The sequence below is a fragment of the Microcebus murinus genome, chromosome 4 (genome assembly GCF_040939455.1).
Source record: "Microcebus murinus isolate Inina chromosome 4, M.murinus_Inina_mat1.0, whole genome shotgun sequence".
In the NCBI taxonomy this organism is placed as follows: Eukaryota; Metazoa; Chordata; class Mammalia; order Primates; family Cheirogaleidae; genus Microcebus; species Microcebus murinus.
This window is the reverse complement of record NC_134107.1, coordinates 57,832,065-57,857,003: the sequence shown is the minus strand read 5'-3', so window position 1 is coordinate 57,857,003 and position 24,939 is coordinate 57,832,065. Positions and strand designations below refer to the sequence as shown.

General features: G+C 49.2%; 2 protein-coding genes and 1 pseudogene across 2 annotated transcripts; 2 read left to right on the top strand and 1 right to left on the bottom strand.

Annotated features, from left to right (window-relative positions):
- Positions 1–4,996: 4,996 nt before the first annotated feature.
- Positions 4,997–18,856, top strand: ART1 (ADP-ribosyltransferase 1). The gene is made up of 5 exons (XM_012745020.3): positions 4,997–5,079; positions 11,639–11,756; positions 12,068–12,848; positions 13,747–13,788; positions 15,558–18,856. The coding sequence occupies exons 2-5, from the start codon at positions 11,694–11,696 to the stop codon at positions 15,620–15,622; spliced, it is 951 nt and encodes a 316-aa protein (XP_012600474.1). The 5' UTR covers positions 4,997–5,079; positions 11,639–11,693; the 3' UTR covers positions 15,623–18,856.
- LOC142870836 (uncharacterized) lies at positions 13,911–14,021 on the top strand (annotated as a pseudogene).
- CHRNA10 (cholinergic receptor nicotinic alpha 10 subunit) lies at positions 17,043–24,811 on the bottom strand. Its single transcript, XM_012745023.3, has 5 exons — positions 21,884–24,811; positions 20,436–20,581; positions 19,829–19,983; positions 18,530–19,062; positions 17,043–17,824 (listed from the first exon to the last, which is right to left on the bottom strand). Exons 1-5 carry the CDS (start codon positions 21,942–21,944, stop codon positions 17,367–17,369), a joined length of 1,353 nt encoding a protein of 450 aa, XP_012600477.1. The 5' UTR covers positions 21,945–24,811; the 3' UTR covers positions 17,043–17,366.
- Between the last annotated feature and the right edge of the window lie 128 nt (positions 24,812–24,939).

Sequence of the window (24,939 nt, the reverse complement as noted above, 5' to 3'; positions counted from 1 at the left end):
AGACACTGTCTGGAGACAGCCTGGCCTGCTGGGACAGCCCCTGGCACACGACCTACTGGGATCACTGCTTTGTCCTCTCTGCACCCAAGCCTTGGGGAATTGCTTCTCCCATCCCAGCACCTGAGATCCAAAACAATGTCTCAAGAGATGGAGTCAAATCTGGTCATTGGACAGGGGTCCTGAGTGTGGTGGACAGTCCAAGATAACTTGGCAAGTCAGGGCTGAAGCTGGGACCCAGAACCCAGCCTCCTTAGGTATGAGATTTACTGTTATGAATCAGTGTAAGGGCTATAAGTATCTTCTGGTCCTGGTAGACACTTTTTCAGGATGGGTTGAAGCCTACCCAATCCTTACAGAAAAGGCAACAGAGGTATATAAAGTGTTACTGAAAGAAATCGTACCTTGCTTTGGTCTTCCCCAAGCCTCCAAAGTCATAATGGTCCGGCTTTTACAGCTGAAGTAAGCCAAGGACTATCAAAGCCTTGGGGATAGACTATCCTTTACATACTGCCTGGTGCCCTCAGGTATCAGGTAAGGTTGAAAGGACCAACCGAACTCTAAAAAGAACTTTAGCCAGACTGTCAAGAAACCCAAACTGGGTTCAAAAGCTTCCTATTGCCTTGATCAGAATTCATGTCTCTCCCAAGGAGGCATTAAAGCTTAGCCCTTTTGAAATCTCATATGGCTGGCCGGGCGCGGTGGCTCACGTCTGTAATCCTAGCACTCTGCTGAGGCCCAGGCGGAAGGATTGCTTGAGCTCAGGAGTTTGAGACCAGCCTGAGCAACAACGAGACCCTGTCTCTACTATAAATAGAAAGAAATTAGCCAAACAGCTAAAAATAGAAAAAATTAGCCGGGCATGGTGGTACATGCCTGTAGTCCCAGCTACCCAGGAGGCTGAGGCAGGAGGATTGCTTGAGCCCAGGAGTTTGAGGTTGCTGTGAGCTAGGCTGATGCCACGGCACTCTAGCCCAGGCAACAGTGAGACTCTGTCTCAAAAAAACAGGAAAAAGAGAAAAGAAAAAAGAAATCTCATATGGCTGTCCTTTCCAAGTACACGTCCTTAGAGAAAGCAGTGAAGCTAATTATCTTCTAAAACATATTATAAATTTAGGAGGGTACACCAGGCCATGTTAGACTGTGGGCAATGAGTTATTCCCTCAAAGAAGGGAAAAGTACCTCACCCATCCAATCTGGAGACTGGGTATTACCAAAAGACTGGAAAGAAAGGGGTCTAATTTCAGCTCTAGCTTTTGAAAAAAAAAAAAAAGAAAGAAAGAAAAGGGTCCACTGATTCAGTTAGAGCCACTGTGGACACACCCCAGAAGGTTCTCTTATCCACCCCTCAGGAGTCAAACCGAAGGGGATTGAGAGCTGGGTACACTTCTCAAGGACCAAACTGGTGGACGCCCAAGACCCAAAGGCCAAGAAAATGTTGACACAACAGATGTACATGAGCATAAGCCAACTGAGGGGCTAAAGCTCCTATTTAAGAAAGTAAAATAATCAGGTCTTATGGGTAATGTCACTACCAATATTGAAAAATCCTTACATATATTGCTTGGCTTCTCTTATATTAGCCCTTGTTGGGAGTCTTCTCATACTCGATATACTGTGCCACGTGGGAAAAATTCCATGTCTGCAAATTTTTATATATATATTTTTTGAGACAGAGTCTCACTTCTGTTGCCCAGGCTAGAGTGCTGTGGTGTCAGCCTAGCTCACAGCAACCTCAAACTCCTGGGCCCAAGCAATCCTCCTGCCTCAACCTCCTGAGTAGCTGGGACTACAGGCATGCACCACCATACCTGGCTAATTTTTTCTATATATTATTAGTTGGCTAATTAATTTCTTTCTATTTTTAGTAGACACGGGCTCTTGCTGTTCCTCAGGCTGGTCTCAAACTCCTGACCTTGAGCGATCCACCCACCTCAGCCTCCCAGAGTGCTAGGATTATAGGCGTGAGCCACCGCACCTGGCCGTCTGTAAATTTTTAAGCACTCATAACCCTATACTATGGTTTTATCCTTAGTTATGCTTCTCTCCTTATTAACAATAATCCTATTCCCTACATTTCCAGCCCCAGGCCTAAGCCTGCACCCCTATTTACGCATGGTGGAGGAGACCCTCTCATTGCTCCAGCAGTCTAAATAGGGCAAAGAAAAATACTCCAACTGTTGGATACGTGCTAGCAGCTCCCTAGAATGGGGGCTTGTTGCCATTCCAGTCCCACCTTCGGAGAGGAATCAGCTAGAATCATATGCAATCCTCTCATATTCCAATTGCCCTGGGTGAGCCATAAACCTGAGGGTCCGACACATGGTAAATAAAATCCTCTTAAGTTCTCTGCATAACAGAGCTAAACTTAACCTCCAAGGAGTCATCTTTTCTTCAGTTACACTTGTGCAACAAGTGCCCTATGTCTCATTAGCTCTGCTCACTCTGGGCCCTCTGCGGGAGGCTTTCACAACCATTCACAAGCTTGCAGCCACACCTTTCGTCTATCCACCCACTGTGCCGAGCCACAGGACGGGAATCTGTCGACACTGCCCCTTTTTAGACTCTTTCCCTTCCTAAGGCCAACAATATCACCACTGACTGGGCTACAACAAGCCATTCAGGAACCAGTGTCTGTCCCCCACCTCCTAGTTCATACCCCTTTAACTGGCATAATTTTGGGTTCCAATTCCATAATATTAATAGAAATGGCTGCAAGAAGCTAGATGATGGGAATCAGGGCCAAAATATAGAATAGAATCCTACAATTCCCTCCCTCAGCTCTCCTCCACTTGTGGGGGTTGACCCGTTCCTTCTCTGGAATGTACTATGCTTTAATAAACTTTGGCACTTTGCTTGCTTGCAAAAAAAAAAAAAAATTCCCTCCTTCAATTGGGCATATAACAGATCCAGAATCCCACCTAACACCGCTTGTCTACCCCCGTTGGCTGGAATAACTATAGCTTCTACTTATGAAAGTGTAGAATGGTCTAATAAGTCTGTAGCCACCTTGGAAAATCTTATTTTAATATATCCATAGGTATCTGTCTCAATCCACAAAATCAGACTTACTCTCTCTGTGGCTCAAATGCTTATCATGTCTCCCAGCAAACTGGACAGGAACATGCACTTTAGTAAATATAATTCCCAATTTGACCCTTATTACCAATTCAATCCCACTCCCCTATCCATCTCCAATTACAGAACCAAACGTGGGGTAGTGATGATCTTGGCAGTCCTGGGGAGCATTATAGGAATCGGGACCGAAACTGGGGTCTCCTGAATTTAATCTTTGCAGCTCAAAGGCTCTCACTGGAGGTCAATTAGTCACAGACCTGGCAGTACAAATTAACACCCTTCAGGAACAAATCACTTCTAGAGCAGGGGTTGTGTTACAAAACAGAAGAGCTATAGACCTGCTTACAGCTAACCAAAGAGGCATATGTGCCTTCTTAGGTGAAGATTGTTATTTCTTTGTCAATCAACCTGGAAAAGTACAAACTAATTTACAGAATATTTTTAAGAAGGTTAACAACTTTCAGGAACAAGGAAATTCTGGGGATTCAACTGGTGGAATTTTGTATAGTTCTGGTTTTCTTGGCCAACACTTCTTCTAGGATCTCTGGCAGCCTTACCGCTATTGTTCATTTTTGGGCCTTGCCTATTTGACATCTTGGTCAAGTTTGTCTCTTCTAGGTTATATCAGTTCTGTTACAAAGCCATGATGATCCGTGGGGTCCAGTCTCTGCCTACTGGGGAAACTGAGGCTCTCCCAGTAAATGCTTTGGACCTCCATGCCTCCACTTTCAGATCTCAGGAGCAGAATGTGTAGGGCACAGGTTCAGAAGAAAGACAAGAGGAGGACCCTAGGGATGAAACCCCTTTTAAGCAGGAAGCAGTTATAGAAGTCTGACCATCTGTCCCTTTTGCCTGAAAGAATTCAGGCCCATTTATCTCTCAGGAGGGAATGTTTGGGACAGGGGCAGGTTGACAGTGTTAACCACAGGAAGAAAGGAGGGGAGCAAAAATGAGGAGGCCAATGAGCATTTAGAACCTAACCTGCAATGACAACAACTTGCAGTTAGGGACTTTTCCTGGCCAGGAGGATTACAGAACCTAGAAGCTCATGTCCAAAGGAGACCCTTTCCCCATTAACATACATTAGCATAGTAAAAATCACACCCCCAGCACCATGACAGTGTACCACCTCTGGAAATTACCCTATATGGATAAAGTTGGGGAGGGCCCTTAGCTCTAAGAACTCTTCATGCTTTCCCTAGGAAAACAGTAAGTATTCTTCCACCCACCTTTAAGCATATTATAAGGTGCAGACATAGCAACAGAGGTGTGGTAAGACCCCAGGGCTGCTTCCCCCTCAGGAAGCGTCCTTTTGCTTTCTGTTTCTGTGCTTAAAAAGCCTGCAATAAAAGCTGCTTGTGTGGAATTGTTAAGTGTCTGCCATCACTGGCTGGCACCTGCCCTGCTTGGTATTAAGCTAGGAGCCAAAGAACCAAGACAACACCCTTCTAAAATCAACCCTGACAAGAGATGGAGTCAAACCCAGTCACTGGCCAGGGGTCCTGAGTGTGGCAGACAGTCCTCCAAGATAATTTTGTAAGTCAGGGCTGGAGCTGGGACCCAGAACTCAGCCTCCGTAGGTGAGTCCCAATGTTCCCATGAAAGGAATACAAGGTAGGGAGATGCTCCCTGAGGCCAGGGGCCCTAAAGCCTCTCTTCCTCCCCGCTGGCTGATGGGTGATGGGCGGGCAGACTCAGATCCAGCAAGGAGGCAGCTGCCCCAGCCTGGATCCACGGTGCCTCAGCCCACTGTCTCTGGCTTCGGGGATTCCGTTTGTTATGGGAAGAACACTGGCCCAGGTCGGACTGGGCAGAGGCCAGTGTTCCTGAGCCTTGAAGAGATGTCCAGAAATAGATGGGGTGGGGAGTCACATTTCTGAGCAGCTGTGCAGGGGAGGCACATGGGGTGGGGACTGACAGTGTGAAAGACAGAGCTGGCCTGCCACTCCCCAGGTGACCACTGCGGAGATCCACACCAGCCTCCCAACCCTTGACGAGGCCTAGGTAAGGAGCACACCACCCTCCTCCCGACGCCAGGCAGGAAAAGGGTGAAATTGGGGGAATTAGTGGTGGAGTTTTAGCAGTCATGAGAAAAAGTTTCAGGGAAACTTTGATGGAGAGGTTTGGGGATATCTAGGGTTTGGGGCCACTAGGAAGTTTGGGATTCTTGGGGAGAGATTTGGGGTCATATGCAGAGAAGGGAATGTTCGAAAACCTGGATGAGGGGAAACTGACAAGAGAATTGCTCTGAGCAGGACGAGAGGAAGGACAGAAGGGCAGCCCCTGTGGGCTGTGCAAGGGATTGGCCGGTGTCTCCGCTCCCTCACCCCACACCCACCCGTCACTCTGGCCCCCAATCCCCTGACACTGCTCACCACGGTCAGCAATCCACCTGCTCTGCAGTGGTCTACATAGCTAGCTGTGCTCAGCATTCTAGGGGCCTCCCCTGTGCCTGGCCTGGGGGCAAGCCCTGGGGACACAGAATGGCTCATACTTGGTCCCTGCCCTCAAGGAACTCATGGGCCAGAAGGGGAGACAGGCACACAAAAGGGCAGCACAGTGTGACAAGGACAGTGACAGAGGACAGCACAGGGTGATGTGGGAGCCCAGAGGACTCAGGGAGCTTCCTGGAGATGACCTTGAACTAAGCCCTGAAGAGTGGGTGGCCAGGAGAAGGGCATCCCAGGGTCAAGGTATGCAGAATCACAGGGAGGGAAGCAAGGGAGCCCCGCTCCCTTGGAACTTCATTCTGTGCTGCAGAAGCCAGGCAGGGATGGCGGCACCCCTGAAGGCTGAAGGGCTCATGGAGGTGGGTCACAGGGGGCCTTGAGGGCCAGAATAAGGACATTGGACTCTGTCCTAGGGGTATGTATGGATGTTTTGTTTTGGTTTTGATTCTTTGCAATTTTTTTTCCTAGATGTGTTCGTATCTCTTCCTTTGTAATTGTCATCTGTTGAGTTTTCACTCTGTGTTTTGAGATATTTCTTCCAGTCAGTTTTGGCACAGAGGGCTTTTAAACAGGGAAGGAACGTGATAGAAACACTGTTCTTCTTGCTCCCTGGCAGGTGGGTTAGCAGGGGTGACAGTGGGGGTGGGGAGATTGGCGAGGAGACAGGTGTACACCCGAGCAGGGGAAAGGGCTGTGGGAGGGGGAAAGGGAAGGGGAATCCCAGCCCCGTGTAGGGCCCAGCCTTAGTTAGCAAATGTGTGAATATGAGAATGGTTGAATGAATGGATACCCAGGTGACCATCATGAATGACTGGGTGAATAATTAGGATGGCATATCACATGATGGCAAGCTAACAGAAATCATCCTGAGCTAGATAAAGCCTAATGAGGAATTTATCACAAGGATACCAGGGTATCTCACAGAGCCTGAGGGCCAGAAGCAACCAGCCTCTAGGAACTGAGAAGCTCCGCTCTGCCTGAGCTCTGGTTTTATCCCTCCAGCTTTTCAACCCTCTCTTTCCTCTCTCCCTGGGGACCTCATCCCTTCCCTGACTTTAATACACTTATAGCTTGCAAATGTCTCTTCTTATTGTCCATTCTGCCACCTCTTGGACATCTGTACCCAGAGAGTTCACATTTTCCAAACTGAACTCACCATTTCCCCTCCTCTCCAAACCTAATCATTCACTCAATATATTTTTTGAGCACCTACTTTGTACTGGTACTATAATAATAAATATATATGCATGTACACACATGTGCATACATGTATGTACAAAATAGCTCTGGAAAAATACATTTAAAAATGATAGGGCTGGGTGCAGTGGCTCACTCTGCAATTCTAGCATTCTGGGAGGCCGAGGCAGGAGGATTGCTTGAGCTCAGGAGTTTGAGAGCAGCTTGAGCAAGAGCAAGACCCTGTCTCTAAAAAAAATAGAAAATTCAACCGGATATAGTAGTGCTACTGCAGTCCCAGCTACTCAGGACAGGAGGAGGCAGGAGGATTGCTTAAGCCCAGCAGTTTGAGGTTGCAGTGAGCTATGGTGATACCACTGCACTCTAGCCAGGGTAGCAGAATGAGACTCCATCTCAAAAAAAAAAAAGAAAGAAGACAAAAAATCAAAATAAAAACAAGGGACACAGGGCGACTTTGGGAGGTGATGAATATGTTTATTACCTTGATTGTGGTGATACTAACATAAGTGTATACATATTTCCAAACTCATCAAATTATGTATAGTATATGCAGTTTCTTGTATGCCAATTATACTTCAATGAAGCTGAAAAAAGAAAAAGGAAGAAAAGCTGTGCTGGGAGAGGGATACTCTGGAGTACTTTAAGAATGAGGAAAGATGATGGGAAATAAGAAAGGAGCTTCAACTTTAAAAAAAAAACAAAACTTCTCTTCAATTCTCTTCTGTGTTTCCATCTTAAAGGATGGGAACCTGGCTGTCATTCTTGATTCTTCCTTCTCACCTCTTTCTAGCCCAAAAGACACCGAGTTTAGTGAATTCTACCTTGTAACTCTGGGTCCCTCCTCACTGCCCTTTCCTTAGTCAGTCCACACGATTCACTGTCCCCAGTCTAACCTCACAGTTCTCTTCCCTACTCCAAGCCTCTGATCTCTCTCTTTTACTGCAGGGCATATGGGAGCAGAAACATGGCAGGGAAGGGTACGGTTGGCCCAGTGAGCTCTTGTTGTGTGCCAGAAAATCTCAGCGGTATACAAATATTTATTCTCATGTCCCTGGGTCTTTGGATTGGCTGTCAGTTATCTAATGTCAACTGGACTTGGTGGGCAGCTCTGCTTCTGGCTGTCAGTCTGGCTCAGGCCTGTCCCTCATGTGTTCATTCTGGGGACCAGGATGCAGGAGCAGCTTCCAAAGAAAAGATTGGATTGAGTTCCAATCTCTTGGATTGAGTTCCAAGGGCTTGGGGGTACAATGAGCTTCCTTGTAAGGTGGTCCAAGGAAATGTAAGTGAAGGAGTGGCAGAGTTAGAGAAAAGAAAAAAGCCAATAAAAAGTGTGTTACAGAGCATGTAACCACTGTGGTCATCTGGGGCTTAGTCCTACTGAGGACCCTCTGTGGGACAGAGAATCTGACTTCCATCCCTCATTGGTCGAAGGCTATCCTTGGGAACATTAAATCCCCTGCACTTTTGGGCTGCCCTGTGCTGGCAACAAGCAGGCTCCCAGGGTGATGGAGAAAGCCTCCGACACAGAAGCATGGGCAGCACTAGAAGTGGGAAGCTGGCAGCCTGCATGAGAACCACTCACTGCATGTGGACTCGAAGGTGGGCTCAGGGGATATGGATTGAGGAACCAGTGGTGTCAGGTACGCTCTGTCTCACCCTGCATCCATGTATCACATCTCAGCGAAGGCTCTGATTAGCCTTGCTTGGGTCATGTGCTCACCCCCAGCGTGCACAGAGTGGGGAAAGCCCCACCTGAACCCATAGACTGGATTCTCCACAGGAGAGCAAGGATCTAGTTATAGCAGCTCAGGCTTCTTTGGTGGATTCCAAGAGATTACAGAGAAGAGTTCAATCAGTGCTTTGCTGCCACATATTCTGCCCAGTTAGTGTTCCATCCTGGAATGGGTAGGGGTGTCTCATGCTTTACATCCCATTGTGGTGCCATTTTCATTTCTATACACTGTGTGCTTCCTCTGGTTAGCTCGTCATTTAGATGCCACTCCTGCCACAAATCTGTTTTAGCTAGGCTCTTTTGGTTCCTTTTGTAACATGTATCACACACTGCTTCAAATTGCACACTCAAGGCCATCTCCACTTCAAAAGAGCTTAAAGAACTAGGGATGTGGATTTTGTTGCTGTTGTTCCTAATTTTATCTTTAGCGACTGACAAACTAAGATGCTGAACAACAACAAAACTGTGGAATGAATGAATAAGCGGGTTTTGAGGGAGAGAAGATAATGAGTCTAGTTTTGGACATACTGAATTTGGTAAAAACTACTGCTAACCCCAGCGCCAGTGCCCAGAGAAGCTCATACCTTAAATTTAAGTTGTATATTGGCAATTATAGGATCTTATATTTGAAGACTGATAAAATTATAGACCCACAGAGTCCCTGTGTCTTAGAGTCACTGAACTATCAAAACTGAGGTCCCCCTAGAGCCAGAGGGGATGACAGAGCAGGGATGCTTAACCTAAATGAGGTTGGGGGCAGAGGCATAACCACCTGAAATCTATATAACATTTGCATAACGGTGCATATGTTCGTTTTCTGAAGGGAGGTTTCAGCTTTCATTAGATTCTAAAAGATAAAGAAGGACTGACTATTATCATTTCTGTAAAAGAAAAAAAAAACCACAAACACCTGTGAATTTGCTTTTTTTTTTTTTTTTTTTTTTTTTGAGACAGAGTCTCACTTTGTTGCCCAGGCTAGAGTGAGTGCCGTGGCGTCAGCCTGGCTCACAGCAACCTCAATCTCCGGGGCTCAGCGATCCTACTGCCTCAGCCTCCCAAGTAGCTGGGACTACAGGCATGCGCCACCATGCCCGGCTAATTTTTTGTATATATATTTTTAGTTGGTCAATTAATTTATTTCTATTTTTGGTAGAGACGGGGTCTCGCTCAGGCTGGTTTCGAACTCCTGACCTTGAGCAATCCGCCCGCCTCAGCCTCCCAAAGTGCTAGGATTACAGGCGTGAGCCACCACGCCCGGCCTGAATTTGCTTTTATATGCATAGATTTGGGAGGATATGTAAGAAAATAAGCACTTGTCACCTCTGAAAACATGAGGTTGGGGTTGGGGAACTGCCTTTCACTGTATGCCTCGTGGGCCATTTAAATTTTGAGTAATGAAAATGTACTGCCTTTTTGAAAGTTAAAATTTAAAGTTATGATGGATCCTGTTCTGAAACAGAGATGTAAATTAAAAAGTAGATGCCATTTGTACCCACCAGTTAAATAAAAATTTAAAAGAGATCAATAATATTCAACATGAGCAAAGATGTGAAGAAAAGCGTACTTCCATTCATTGCTGGTGGGAGGGAAAACTAGTACCGCTTAGATTGGCAGTTTGGCAGTGTCTATCAAAATAAAAAATATTCATATCCTTTAAATCTCATTTTACTTCTTGAAAATCTTTCTATAGAAATATGTACATAACTAGAAAAGAATTTATATATATGAGTATTCACTGTAGTAGTAATATAACATTTAGAAATTAGGGAAAAACCTAAATGTGAATCTGTTCTGAAATGGTTAAATAATAGCTTAATTATATCATGAAATATACCATGCTGCTATTATAACGAATGAGGTAGATATCTACCTACTGACACAGAAGGAAGTTCATGATATATTGTTACTTGGGGAAGACAGGTTACAGAATGTGTATGTGTAAGCAGGCTTCCTTTTTCTCTTTGAAAAAAAATGACAATAAAAACCAAAACAGGCTGCATACCTGAAGCTATGTGTCTAAATGTACATTTAAATGTTATATTATTTGTATATGCTTAGAAAAAGGTCCCAAAGGACAAGGCTATCATAGGTCAGCACCCCCCCTCCCACTGGCTGGTGTGGGTGTGAGAGTGGGGAGGGGATATGGAGAAGACAAAGACGACAGGGGACTTGGACTTTGTGATCCGTACACTCTTCCTGCCCCACAACAAGCAAGCATTACGTTGTAATAAAAATAAACGATCCTAGCACTGTCCAGAGCAAAATAAAGAAAAAAATAAATAAAAAAAAAAAAATAAATAAAAATAAACGGGAGGTGGGAGAGGAGCAACAGTAGCAGGAATAGTGCTGACTTAGAAACCGTCTGTTCCAATCCTGACCCTGACCCGATGCCTGGACACCTCCCTGGAGCCACTTCAGACCTCGGTGTGGCTATCCACGGGGTACAGGACGCTTATGGTTCCCTCCGCTTCCCTTGAGGAAGCAGGTGACATCTGTACTCTCCCCTATTCCCTCTTTCCCCGGAACCCTGGGAGTGTTTTGTTTTGAGACAGAGATCCTCTCCTCAGCCTCCTGAGTAGAGGGGTTTATATCTGTCCCTCCCTAGAAGCAGTCGAGGGCTTGAAGAGGTCTCATCCACAACAGGACCGCAGGGAGAGAGGGGAACCTCCAGATCCCAGGCCCTGCTCCAAGACTGTCCCCGGAGTCCTACTATGGCTGCTCCAGCTGACTACTCCTGGATCTGCCCCTGTGCTGCCCCCCCCCCCCCGCCCCCATGAAGTGGAGCCCAGACCTCTCACTGTGGCAGTCTCTTCACGACTGGCCCAGTCCTGCGAGCTCTGCCAGACCAGATGACAGTCTTTCCCTCTCTACATCTGCAGAGTTCCTACCTCTAGTACCTTTGCTTTCTCCATTTCTGCTGCCCCAAAACTCCTTTCCCATCCCAAACCCCTATCTTGCACTCTCCCACTCTCCACCTGCTGACCTTTTATACTCCTATTCATCCTGCGAGATCCCGTTCATGTGTCACCTCCTCCAGTAAGTACCCCATGTTCTCTCCAGTAAGAAGGGTCCTCTCTCTCTCTTCTGAGCCTCCATATCTATTTTGTGACTCTGCTGGGAATGGTGCAGACAAGTGTCAATTAATTTTTATGAAACTATACAGATTAACATTGCAATTTTCCAGATGAGGAAACTGAGACCCAAAGAGAGACAGCAACTGGCCCAGGGTCACCTCCAACATGCAGATGCCTGCCATGATGTCTCTGCTACTTGCAGCCGTGGGCCTCATGGAAGCACTTCAGGTATGGTCATCTTCCACTGCCTCCGTCCTTGCAGGGAGCTGAGCTATTGGCTTCTTCTGAACTCTAGAGGGAGGAAAGGATGCCTGATACTTCCACTGGGGATCGCTCAGCCCTGGGGGACAGCCCCAGACACTGGTCTTGGAGAACTTGCAGCCAGTTGTTCCCAATCCCCCTCCCCCGCAGGTCTGTTTGAGGCCCTTAGTGCCTTTCTCAGCAGTTCAAGTCCCCCTTAGTGGAGGGGAGAGCTGGGTGGCAGGGTCACATTCTCCCAAGGTCCATCCTCTCAGTCCTTGCCGCTCCTGTCCCCTCAGGCCCAAAGCCACCCCATCCAACGCCGAGACCTCTTCTCTCAAGAACTGCCCCTGGACATGGCCCTGGCCTCCTTTGATGACCAGTACGCTGGCTGTGCCGTAGCCATGATGGCTGCTCTACCAGATCTCAACCACACAGAGTTCCAGACCAACAAAGTGTATGCAGATGGCTGGGCGCTGGCAAGCAGCCAATGGCAGGAGCGCCGGGCCTGGGGGCCAGAGTGGAACCTCAGCCCTACACGTCTGCCCCCGCCACCCCCGGGCTTCCGCGATGAGCATGGGGTGGCCCTCCTGGCCTACACAGCCAACAGCCCGCTGCACAAGGAGTTCAACGCAGCTGTGCGTGAGGCAGGCCGGTCGCGGAACTACTACCTCCAGCACTTCTCCTTCAAGACACTCCATTTCCTGCTGACGGAGGCTTTACAGCTGCTGAGCAGCAGCCAGCGTCTGCCCCAATGCCGCCAGGTGTTCCGAGGGGTGCATGGCCTGCGCTTCCGGCCAGCGGGGCCTGGAGCCACCGTGAGACTGGGGGGTTTTGCCTCTGCGTCCTTGCAGAATGTTGCAGCCCAGAATTTTGGGAAGGACACCTTCTTTGGCATCTGGACCTGCCTTGGGGCCCCTATCAAGGCCTATTCCTTATTCCCTGGAGAGGAAGAGGTGCTGATCCCCCCATTTGAGACCTTCCAGGTGATCAATGCCAGCAGACCAGCCCAGGGCCCCGCCCGCATCTACCTCCGGGCCCTGGGCAAGCGCAGCACATACAACTGCGAGTACATCAAAGGTGAGAAGGGCTCTCACGGGTCAGCACCTGAGCAGGTGGGCTTCCCCCATCCACGAAGGCCTCTGACAAACCCAAGCTCCCACTCCCTGGGGTCAAGGCATGCACACATAAACACCACTAGCTGGAGAGGAGGACCCAGTCATGTCCACCAGCCCCAACCCTTCCATCTGAAGGGAGACACGACCCTCTGAAGGTATCTAAGCCAAAGCTGGGGCTCAAGACGGTTTCCTGATCAAGGCAATGGCCGTTTTAGGGGACAAGGAGCCCTGAGTAGACTTTTCTCCTGGCTGGAAGCTGAAATGGAATTGTTTTCCAGCCAGAGTATTGACACCTAAACCGCTTTTGCCAGAAGTGAGTATGAGCCCCAACCTGAGTTTCCGAGAAGAGTGCATTTATTAGATGGAATAGGAATCATGCGCTGTGGTGTGTGCTGGGCAAAGGTGGCAGGGGTAGTGAGACAGCAGCCGGGTGCTGTGCCCCTAAGGCCCGGCTCGGGCTGTGGTCAGGCAGGTGTTCATGTGGCTTCAGTTTCCACTGTGGACAAGATCAGGACTGTGTGTGAATTGAGGGAAGATGAGGAAGACATGCAAAGAACACAAACCAGCCCCTCCTTGGCTGGGACAAGGCATGGAAGAAGAAGAGGTGGGTGTGGAAAAAAAGGCAAAGTGACAGGCCAAGGGAGCAGGAGTCCCCAGAACAGATCCTGGCTTTGATGGCCGGCTCCCTGCTCACGGTCAAGTCAAACCTAGTCAAGGGAGGTCCCAGCATCAGGGAACAGAATTAGGGGAAAATGCACCAGTTTTTGTTAACAAGTCGGGGCTGGACCACCAGGACTCTGAGGTTCCTTCTTGTCTGGAGAACTGAGGCTTGAGAATTCTTTACTGTTTCTTTCCTACAGACAAGAAGTGTAAGTCTGGACCCTGCCATCTGGATAATTCAGGTAAGGGCTGCAAACAGCTGTGGGACTCAGCTAGGGGATGAACAGGTTGTCCTGGGGTTGGGCCCTCACCTGGATTTCCCTCCTATAAGAAAAACCTCCTTAATCAAACAAAGTCAACTCTCTGTCCCTGACCTGGGTAAAGTGACATCTGGTTGGTGATGCCCATCTCATATCAGCCAGGGACAAGGCACCCCCTTGTTTATCCCAGCTTGGTTCATGCCTTGGACACATGGATTGCTGTGGGACATGGGGGAACTCTCTTAATCAGGCACCTATAGGGGTTGCTAACCTTGCCCTGAGATGTATACGTGGTAGGGGTGCTGGTTAGGGGAGCAGAGACAGCTACTCTCCAGCCTGAGTCTGCCCCGCCCTTACAGGAGAAGACCACTGATCAGGAGTCAGGCTGCTCCCCACAAGGTCCTCCCTTCAACCCTCCTCCTTCAGTGACAGAGCCCACTGTCTCCGTTGCTGCCCTCAGGACTCCCTTGGACCCACCTTTGAAGGCTGAGGCCAGGCCTTGGGTGCTGGAGGCCTGGGCTCTAGTACAAGCTCTGCACTAACCTCTAACCAACTCATCTTTCTCTGGGCCTCAGTTTCCCTATATGTATCATAAGAAAATCAGACCAGATGATCCCCAGGTCCCTCTCATCTGTGACTTTTCTTTTCCCTTAAGTACCTATTCTGCCAAGGCCTACCTGGGCCACCACTTCTCACAGTGGGAATAAGCTTCCAGGGAAGAAACAGCAGCTCCTCGCCAAGCCTTGGTCTCTCCTCTCTCCTCAGGCCTCTGGGGATGGTGGGCAGGAAGGGTCCTGGCCTAGGCTTTGTTCCCGTCATTCTCCCTGGCATAGTAACACTCAGTGTTCTGTGCACACCATCCCACTAATCCTCACCACACTCCAGTGGCGGAGATACCATCATCACCCTGGTCTACAGATGACAGAACTAAGGCACAAAGAGGAGAAGCAAGCAGCCCTGTGCTATGCAGCTGGTAAGGGGTGGAGTCCAGACAGCCTGGCTCTACAGCCACACTCTGAAGCACACAGCAGGATGGCGCCCAGCACTCCCCAGACAGCATCTCATGCATCTTTCCATATAGTCATGTGTAGTATCTATATCTCGCTAAATAGTAAAGTGAGACCCTGAGACAGAAGTGACTTGCCCAAGGTGACAAAGTGAGTTAGTGGCAGAGCCAGGACCAGAAGCCAGGTCTCTAACCATCTTCTTTGAGTTCTGATGATGCAATTTTAGGCACTGGAAAAGTTTAGATTTCCGCCCAGTTGCCCTGGCACCTCCCCTTCTGGTGTTGGGGCAGAGGAGTCAAGTTCAGCATGACCAGATCCTGCTTGGATCTCTGCTCCCTGCTCCATCCCAACCTGCAATGCCTCATTTGAGTCAACAGAAGGCAAGGGGTCACACCCAATGATCTCTGGAAGGGGCATTATGACTCTCATTGGTCTCCTCAATTCTGTCTACCTTTCTCCCTAAATTCTTTATTTTTTAAAGGCAGTCAAAATTTAGTAGCATGTGGCGGGGGTCATATACCAACTTTAGTGACACTAACATTAGTAAGTTCTGATAACCCACTGCCATGGGGCAGCCCCTCCCTGAATTCTTGGTCTCTATCTCTGTCGACTGTCACAGTTTGTATATCAGTCTTTCCAGCTCACTCTGCCATCTCTCCATTTTGTATCTTCATATCCTCGCTTTGCTCTTAAATCAGTCTCTCTCTCTCTCTCTCTCTCTTTCTCTTTCTTTTTGCCTTATAGCTATGGGTCAGGGCCCCCTCTCTGCAGTCTGGCCCCTACTGCTGCTGCTCTGGTTCCTTGGGTGAGGGCCTTTCCAGAGAGTCCAGGCCTCCTCTAACCCACCAGACACCAAACAGCTCTGCCTGCTGCTGCCCACCCTGAGGATGCCATGGCCACATGTGTGCTTTACGTGTTGCCAAGATGCCTGGTAAACCTTCTTGCATGGAACTCTGGGACATTCTCTGGCAGCTGCCAGATCTGCTATGGAGAAACAGGAAAGAATTTGGGGACTGAACCTTATCCTCTGAATAGAGGTAAAGGGACTCCAGGACAGGCAGCAACTCACTCAAAGATAGAAGGGACTTCAGCTCATTTGGGGGGTGATGGGAGAAGAAAGCTCTTGGCCATGGTACTTGCTGGTGTTACTTAAATGTCTCATATGTCCACCTGGAAAATTCCTATTCACTCCTCTAGGAAGCCTTCTCGACCTCCCCCATTAGGGGCCCTGCCTTTGTGCTCCCATGGGTCCCTAGATGCTTCCATGGATCACGTGTCTGTATCTATCTGCCACATTGGACTGTGAGCTTCCTGAGGGCAGAGACTGTGTCTCAAGCACAGAGGTGGTGCCAGGAAATGTGTGAAAGTCAGAAAGGAACAAATAGCTGGGAACGGCTAGTCCCTGTACTGCCGAACCTTGGACGCTGTCAAGCTCCAAATGTCTGCATGCGGGAATGGGGTGGACTGTACCTAACTCCAGAGCACAGAGAGCAGGAGAGATGGAAGAGAGAGCTCTGGGCCCTCTGCCAGGGTCTCAGCCAAATCCCACTCATTTTCTTTTCTTTTTTTTTGAGCCAGAGTCTCACTCTGTTGCCTAGGCTAGAGTGCCATGGTACCAGCCTAGCTCACAGCAACCTCAAACTCCTGGGCTCAAGTGATCCTCCTGCCTCAGCCTCCCTAGTAGCTGGGACTACAGGTATGCGCCACCATGCCTGGCTAATTTTTTCCATATATATTTTTAGTTGTCCAGATAATTTCTTTCTAATTTTGGTAGAGACGGGGTCTCGCTCCTGCTCAGGCTAGTCTCGAACTCCTGACCTTGAAGCGATCCTCCTGCCTGGGCCTCCCAGAGTGCTAGGATTACAGGTGTGAGCGACCGCACCCGGCCTCACTCCTTTTTTTTGTCATCAAAGATATAACTTCTGCTCTAATCCACGAGTCCTGAGGTTCTTCTCTCTAGAGAGACTGAACTGGGTCCCCAACTTTCACCACCAGGGGGCCCAAGGGTAAGACAGTACACAGAGAGGCTGCTAGGCACACACTTACTTTATTATGAGCTCGGGCTTTTGGGCTGAATGTCTGTACAGCGTCCTGCTCTGGAAACTAGACCAAGACTATCCCCCTTCCTGAGCCCCTAAGCAGAGACAGGCAAGACTACAACAGCAGCTACTGAGGGAGGCAAATAGAGAATTAGATAGTTCTGTTTCTTATATAATAATCCACACTCTCCCCACTAATAGCTCCAACACCCAGCATGGACATTTAAATCCATCCTGCCAAAACTGTACTTTGATCTTGACCTTTTCAGAGTTGCTCCTCTGGAATTAGGGGAGTGGCAGGCTCTGTAATACCCTTAGTTAGGGTACGTAGACAGTGAGTGCTCCCTCATGGATAGTGAAGTCAGTAGCTCTGGTCCTGAAGGGAGGGTATCCCAGGCTCTTAGGAGCAATGGGGAGAGACTGGCTGGCCTATGAGAGGCCAACCACCTAGCCTTGGCCATCCCTGTCTGGAGGTGCCGTGGCTGCAGCAGATCCCTGGACCCAGCCCCAGCCCTCACAGGGCTTGCACCAGCACCAGGAGGCTCATGACCAGGGCCATGAAGAAGAAGATGCCCAGGAAGAAACGGTCCATCACACGGGCCAGGCGCTTCCAGTCCTCGTGGCGGCGCTGGGCAGCCCGGTGGCTGCGGAAGGTGTTGGCAATGGTGGATACATGGTGCAGTAAGGCTTCCTGGCGGCACAGACACTGTGGCTCATGGCAAGGGCCTGCCTGTGGCCCAGCTGCCCCCTCAGGAGGCTGGGGACTAGGCGATGACTCAGATGGCTTGTGCTGCCCACAGGGCTCCCCTCTTTCCCGCACACACAGGCCCCGTGCCAGGTGTCCCAGCAGGAGGGCCCGAGCCCAAGCTGGCACTGGGCGGGCACTGGGACCACAGTAATGTAGGTTCATGATTAGGATGGTGAGTGCCGTGGAGAACGTGACCATGGTCATAGTGGCCATGTAGTACTTCCCTGCAAGAGAGAGAGCCAATTGGGCCCAAAAAAAGAACTTGTGGGTCCTGAGCTTCCCAGCCACCTCTGCACAAATGGGACCAAGCCCACCTTGAGGCACTCAGGACCCTCCAAGCCCAACGGAGGGAGCAGGAAGGAGGTAAGGGCCAAGTTCTCCCCATCTCTCATTCCTACAAGTGGGTTGTCAGAAGCTATCTGCTCCCTAATTGTTGCCATGACCGCTGGAGGTTGCACTCACACACAACCCATGAAGTCATGCTCCCAAAGAGTTACAGGCATGGTCTGACTCAAGATACGGATCCTTTCTGTACAACTGGGATAACAAGAGAACCTATCTCATAGGTTCGTGGTGATGTTTACTTGAGTTAATATCAAACGCTTGGGGGAGTGCCTGGCACACAGCGAGCACTCAATATGTTTTGCTTATTATGATCTGTGGACGGCGACGCTTCCCCATCAAGGTCTTGAGAAAAGACCAACTTCTTCCCGGCCCTAGATGCGAGAGCTGTTATCCCTCGAAGGGGCCTTCTCCTTTCCCCTCAATCTCAAAATGAGGCCACGCTCCCATGTACCGCCTCTCACGCACTGAAGCAGGACCCCTCTGCTGACTCCGGCGCTGTCCCGGCTCCCCGCCCCTGCACTGGTGGACACCCACGCGCATCACCCCGGGAGGGCACAGGCTGTCCCCACGCCCGGCCGGCTCACCGATTAGCGGCACGCTCTCGGCAGGCGGCATGCTCTCGGCCAGGAGCAGCTGGAACACGGTGAGCGCCAGCAGCACGGTGACGCCGAGCGACACCTTCTCGCCGGAGTCTGCGGGCAGGTGGAAGGCGAGCGGCGCGAGCAGCGAGATGAGCACGCAGGGCAGCAGCAGGTTGCACACGTAGGCGGCGGCGCGGCGGCGCAGCAGCAGCGTGAAGGTCACGTCGGGGTAGGGCTCGGAGCAGCAGCCGTAAGTGAGCACGCGCCGCCGCGCCGGCATGCCCAGCACGCGCCACTCCACGTTCTCCACGAAGTCGGCCAGGCTGGCGGCGGCGCCGCGCGGCCGCACGTCCAGCTGGTGCCCGCCGTGCGTCCACGAACCGAACGTCAGGCCGCAGCGCTGCGCGTCGAACGGGAAGGCAGACACGTCCACGCGGCACGAGCTGCGCGTGATGGCCGGCGCGTCCCAGCGTACGGCGCCGTCGTGCCGCACCACCACGTTAGTGCTGGCCGAGGCCGGCGGCTGCGCGTCCGCCCTGCAGGCAGAGCTCTCTGAGGCCGCCGTGGCCGGCCCGAGGAGCTGCCCCGAGCCCCGGTGGCCAGAACCAAGCCCCTGAAGGGGCTCTGTGACTAGATCCGCGCTAAGGCTACAAAGCCGCTAGGGGGAGCACTGAGGGTGGACTGTGCCCAGAGAAGGCCCTCTACCTTTGGAGGCCTAGAAGGGGTGGCGCCTGAAGGGCCCAGAAGGGACACAGATCTAGCCCCGGGCAGTGTAAAAATTCCCCTGCAGAACCTGGAGGTAGCTCTGGGCCACCTAGTGTCTTCCCTTGGAAGTCATCTGTAAAACTCGTGGAGGGGCCTCAGGGAAAGTGTGCAGAGCATGTGTTGGCTGGGGGATACAGAACTGGTCAAAGAGACATTGGGGGAAAAAAATGCTCCAGAGGGCTAAGCCTTGGAGGAAAGAGACCCTTAGGCGCTTGGGGAGCCCTGAGAGACACAGAGCTGGCCTGGATGGGTGGAGTATGCCATAGAGCGGCACTTGTGTCCCAGACACCTCTCTTGGAGAGACACAGAACTGGCCCTGGACCACCCAGGGATTCCCAAGAGACATTAGGCTGGTTTGGCCTGGTGCAGCCTAAAGTGGGAGTGCCATGCAGGGGCTGTGAGCTCCTGGAATCTTAGAAGGGTCCTGGGGAAAGCTTCCAGGGCAGTATAGCAACCAGGTCAGTGGTGGGGAGGGGGAATCAGGCACGTCTGGGGCTAGCAGCAACCCTGTAGAGGGGTAGGAGGGGAGGGCAATACTTGTTATAGAGCACGATGTCTGGCCGCCACACAAGACTGCTGGGGATGCGGATGGCATCCAGGCCACCGTAGGCATCAGGATCCCATCGTAGATAGGCATCTGTCCACTCCTGCCGGATCCACAGGTACAGGGTCAGTACCTGGTTCCGCTCGTCCTAGTGGGGAGCACGGAGTGGGCACAGATGTGGACATATGTATTTGCATACCCTCATTTGCACACTCTCCTATAGGGCTCTGGTCAGCATCCACACACCCAGCTTGCCCATACAGTCCAGTTCCCACCCAGGCCTGACCTTTCTATGTGACCTTCTTCTCTTCTCTGGGCCTCAGGTTCATCAGCGGTTATCTAATCCCAGCTTAGTGGGGATTCAAATGTGCGAAGTGATGGGCACCACGAGTTAGTATCCAATACTTAGTAACTTTTATCATAGTTGTTAATAATTAACATTTACACAAAAAGGGTGACAGCAGAAGGTACTGCACCCATTAAAAAAATAAACATTTACAGAAAAAGAATTGCTTGAAGGATAATCTCAGTCTCTCCCTCTTTTGTTCCTTGACACTGTTAAGGTAAACATTCCACGGCTATACCACTGCCATAACGCACCATGTCGATGATCTGGGACAACGTCACCTCCAGGGTCACATTCAGAGTCTGGTCTGTGTCTGCCACAGGTCTCAGGGCACTTGTGTAGTTGGCAAAGAGGTCACGGAACAGCTTGTGAGCCAGCCTGCCCTCGGCTCCCAAGCACTCTGGGGGATCAGTAAGAAGGGTTGTCCATCTGTGACCCTAGTCTGGGGACCTCTGCTCACACCCTCCACTCCCAAGGCTGGAGCCTTATCACCTACTCCACTGTCTCAGAACCTTCTGAATGGGTCTCTGATGTCTGCTCTCTGTCACTTTAGCTGTGGCTCCAGTTCCTCCCTGGGCTGCCTCCAGGGATGGATGAGGTAAAGGCCATAGAGTGGGTTGGTACTATCTTCTGGAGCAAGGCTGACAAATTTCTTCCCCTTCCCTTTTTCTTCCTGGGACCTGGATTCTGTTTGCCCTGCTACAGATGCTAGAGGGACCCAAATAGCCCACAGGAGTCCAAACTTTCACTCAGGCATGTCCCCCCACCCCCCACTCCAGTCTCTCAAACCTGTTTCTAATTCTCCATCTGCACTGCAGTTGGTTTTCAAAGCTTCTGATATGATGGGACACTCCCCCTTCTGAAAACACATTCTTCCCTAGGCTTTCCTGACACACATCTTCTTCAGTCCCTGACTTAAATATTATTCCCCAGAATCCTGTCCTTGGCTTTTCTCTTTTTACTTCAGCTCAAACTTTTCTCCTGAGCTCCAGACCCATATATACTCCAGACCCATAAATATATTCAGGAGCAATGCGCTCCTGAATTTCTTACAGACACCTTAAACTCTGTAGGTCCAAAATATGAACTCATTTCTCACACCCATGCTCTTATTCTGTGTTCCCTATCTCAGCAAATAGCACCCCATTGACTTCAGCCAGAAACCTGGGAGTTATCCTTCCCTTTTCCCCCTTCCTTCTTCTCCCTCTGCAATCCAACCAACCTCCAAATCTTGTCAGATCATTTAAATCCCCCAAATTTTATTAAACATCTCTTGACTCCATCCTCGCTAGCTTGGACCACAATAGAAGCAGGCTCCTTTCTGCACCCACCCACATTCTTAGGCTCACCTCCCTCCACACTTCCAACAGGTCAAGCTTTTAAACATGCACATCTGACCAGGCAGTGGCTCCCAACTGGCTGCATGATAAAGCACTGGTCTGGCCTTCACACCTGTCATGATCTGGCCCCGCTGACTTTTCCAGCCCTATCTTTGGAAGCTCCCCACTCACCATCCCACCCCAACTAGCCATGTCTCCTCTCCCCCTCTTCAGCACCCCTTTCTCCATACTCCCCACATAGAGTGCTTATTCTCAGCACAGGTGATGAGGAGAAAGACAGAGACCATGTGGAGAGAGATCTGGGGAGGACAGGAATACCATGAGGCCAGGAGAGGCCAGGGCTGGTTTACTGAGCTTCATACCTGGAGGGAGTAGGAACAGGAGCAGAAGGCTCAGGCTGAGGTGGTGGCTCCTGGGCTCCATGGCCTGGCCACAGCAAGAGGTGGTGCCAGTCTCCGGATGTGAGGCCTCTCGGCCAGACCTGGGGCAAAATCAGGCCCAGCTGGCAAGGATGGTGTGGCCAGTATCTAGACGTCAAAAGTAAGACTGAGATCTCTGGTGGGTCCACCTACCCTCCAGGGAGTCCTGTAGCCCTTCCGGTTCTCTGACCCTGCTATTTGTACCTGGCCTTGGATTTTAGTTCTTGGTCCTTGGCATCTGTTGTTTCTCTTCTGCTGGTCCTTCCCTCTTCTGGGCCCTGCCCCCCTACTTTTTACTGTCTGTATTTCCTTTTGTCTTTCTCTCTGTAATTCTTTCTTAGTCTCTCTGCCTTCCTGACTCTGATCTTCCTGTCTGCCTCTTTCCAATCTCTCTCTTTTTCTCCTACGTCTGTTACATCTCACCTCTCCTCCTTCCTGCAATCCTGCACACCTGGAATCTAGGTGTCTGCTGCTCTCTCAGAACAAGGGACAGGGACTTTATCAGCCCTGAGGGGTCTGACGCACAGGATGGGGGGGCTCTTAGCTCTTCTCATTAGCTTAGTTGCAGGGTTGGGATACCTGTGCCCATGGTAACAGAGCAACTGAAACTGACACCTCAGGCCTCTGGGACCTGAATTATTCAAACTGCTTTAAAGCAGCACCCAAGCTCATCTTGGGCCCATCCTGGGGGGTTAGAAAGTACAGGTATACTGGGGTCAGGATCTGTGGAAGACTAGGGCCAAGGGTGTAAGGGACCGGGCCGTGGATCAGGAACTGTCCTCCCAGCTGTGCCACTATTGCCTGAGTTCTGGAGGCTCCCTTTAGACCGCCAGCTCTCCTCCCAGTGAGGGACTGACACATCAGGCTAGGTGCCATGTGCCAGGCAAGCTCCCCTCTCCTGGTGGGAGTGGTACTAAGCCTCGCAGCTCCAGGTGGCCCCACAAACCAGGAGATGCAGCCCATATCCTTTCCTCACAGTCCGTCTAGCTATCTGATCTGAGCCTTAGTTTTTGCTGTGCTCAAACACCATGGGCAGTATGGGCTAGTAGGGAAAGCACTGGCTTTAGAATTACTTTCTTTTTTATTTTTATTTTTATTTTTATTTTGCTCAAGAAACTGAAATCTATAGAATTACTTTCAACTCTGTCTTAGGAGCTGTCTGACCTGGGTAAGATATTGAAACTCTGGTTTCAGTTTTTTCAATATGGATAATGGGATTAACAGTATTCACCTTACAAACTGTAAGGATTAAATGAGACAACCCAATAGTGCAAGAGAAGGGTCTAGCATGGTGCCTAAGGTACAGCAGGCAGTTACAAGTATTTACACTATGGTTCTAGTGAGTTAGTCAGGATATCTTCAGGAACACAAATTTAGATTCACAGGTATTTATTATGCATAACATTTTTTATTACTTTTGTCCAAGTTGGCCAGTTGCCTGACTGACAGCTACACATACTTCCCTGGCAATCACATCCATGGCCAGGACTTCAGATATCGTGGATACACCAGTGATTCCCTTCCCTTTCTACAGCCCGGTCCCCAGATGCTTATATCCAACCATCTTCCCAACATCTCCCTCTGGATGTTGCACAAGCATTTCAAAATGAAATGTTTCACAAAATCCAACACTTACTCCTACTAAAAACTCTCAGCAATCTAGGAATGGAAGGAACTTCCTCAACTTATTAAAGAACTACTACGAAAAAAAGCCCTACAGTTAACATTATACATAATGGTGAGGAAGTAGAAGCTTTTCCCCCAAGATCAGAGCAAAGTAAAGACGTCTGCTCTCACCACTCCTATTCAACATTATATTGAAGTCCTAGTTCATTCAGTAAGACAAGAAAAGGAGATAAAAGGTATACAGATTGGGAAGGAAGAAATAAAACTATTTGCAAATTATATGGTTGTTTATATAGAAGATCCCAAAGAATCAACAACAACAAAAAAACTACTGGAACTAATAACTGATTATAGCAAGGTTATACAATACAAAGGTAATATACAAAAGTCAATTGCTTTCTTATGTGCCAGCAAGGAACAATTAGAATTTGAAATTAAAAGCACATTACCATTGAAATTAACACCAAAAAAACCACAAAAAAACTTAGGAATAAATTTCATAAAATATATATAAGATATATATGAGGAAAACTATAAAATTCTGATGAAATATAAAAAAAAGAGGTAAATAAAAATGTTCATGGATAGAAGACTCAAAATTGTTAAGATGTCAGTTCCTTCCAACTTGATATGTAGATTCAATGCAATCTCATTTAAAATCACAGCTAGTGATTTTTAAAGATATCAACAGATTCTAAAGTTTATATGGAGAAGCAAAAGACCAGAATAGCCAATACAATTCTGAAGAAGAAGAGCAAAGTTGGAGGACTAACACTACCCAACTTCAAGACTTACTATAAAGCTACAGTAATCAAGACAATGTGGTATTGGTAAAAGAATGGATACATAGATCAATGGAACAGAATAAAGAGCCAGAAATAGATCAACACAAATATAGTCAATTGATCTTTGATAAAGGAGCAAAGGCAATTCAATGGAGAAAGGATGGTCTTTTCAACAAACACTGTTGCAACAATGGGACATCCACCACAAAACCAAAAACTTAATGAATATAAATTTTACACATCTTTCACAAAAATTAACTCAAAATGGATCATAGATCTAATGTAAAATGCCAAATCATAACTTTTAGTGATGACATAGGAAAAAATCTAGGTGACCTTGGGTTTGGCAAATGAGCATTTTAATTTTTTTTTTTGAGACAGTCTCGCTTTGTTGCCCAGGCTAGAGTGAGTGCCGGGGTGTCAGCCAAGCTCACAGCAACCTCAAACTCCTGGGCTCAAGCAATCCTACTGCCTCAGCCTCCCGAGTAGCTGGGACTACAGGCATGCGCCACCATGCCCAGCTAATTTTTTCTATATATATATTAGTTGGCCAATGAATTTCTTTCTATTTATAGTAGAGACGGGGTC

Coding starts and splice junctions, on each gene's coding strand:
- ART1 (XM_012745020.3), top strand. CDS start 11,694: ATGCAGATGCCTGCCATGATGTCTCTGCTACTTGCAGCCGTGGGCCTC. Junction 12,849..13,746: donor CAACTGCGAGTACATCAAAG/GTGAGAAGGGCT, acceptor TCTTTCCTACAG/ACAAGAAGTGTAAGTCTGGA. Junction 13,789..15,557: donor CTGCCATCTGGATAATTCAG/GTAAGGGCTGCA, acceptor TTTGCCTTATAG/CTATGGGTCAGGGCCCCCTC.
- CHRNA10 (XM_012745023.3), bottom strand. CDS start 21,944: ATGGAGCCCAGGAGCCACCACCTCAGCCTGAGCCTTCTGCTCCTGTTC. Junction 20,582..21,883: donor CCTGTTCCTACTCCCTCCAG/GTATGAAGCTCA, acceptor CTGATCCCCCAG/AGTGCTTGGGAGCCGAGGGC. Junction 17,825..18,529: donor CGAGAGCGTGCCGCTAATCG/GTGAGCCGGCCG, acceptor TCTCTCTTGCAG/GGAAGTACTACATGGCCACT.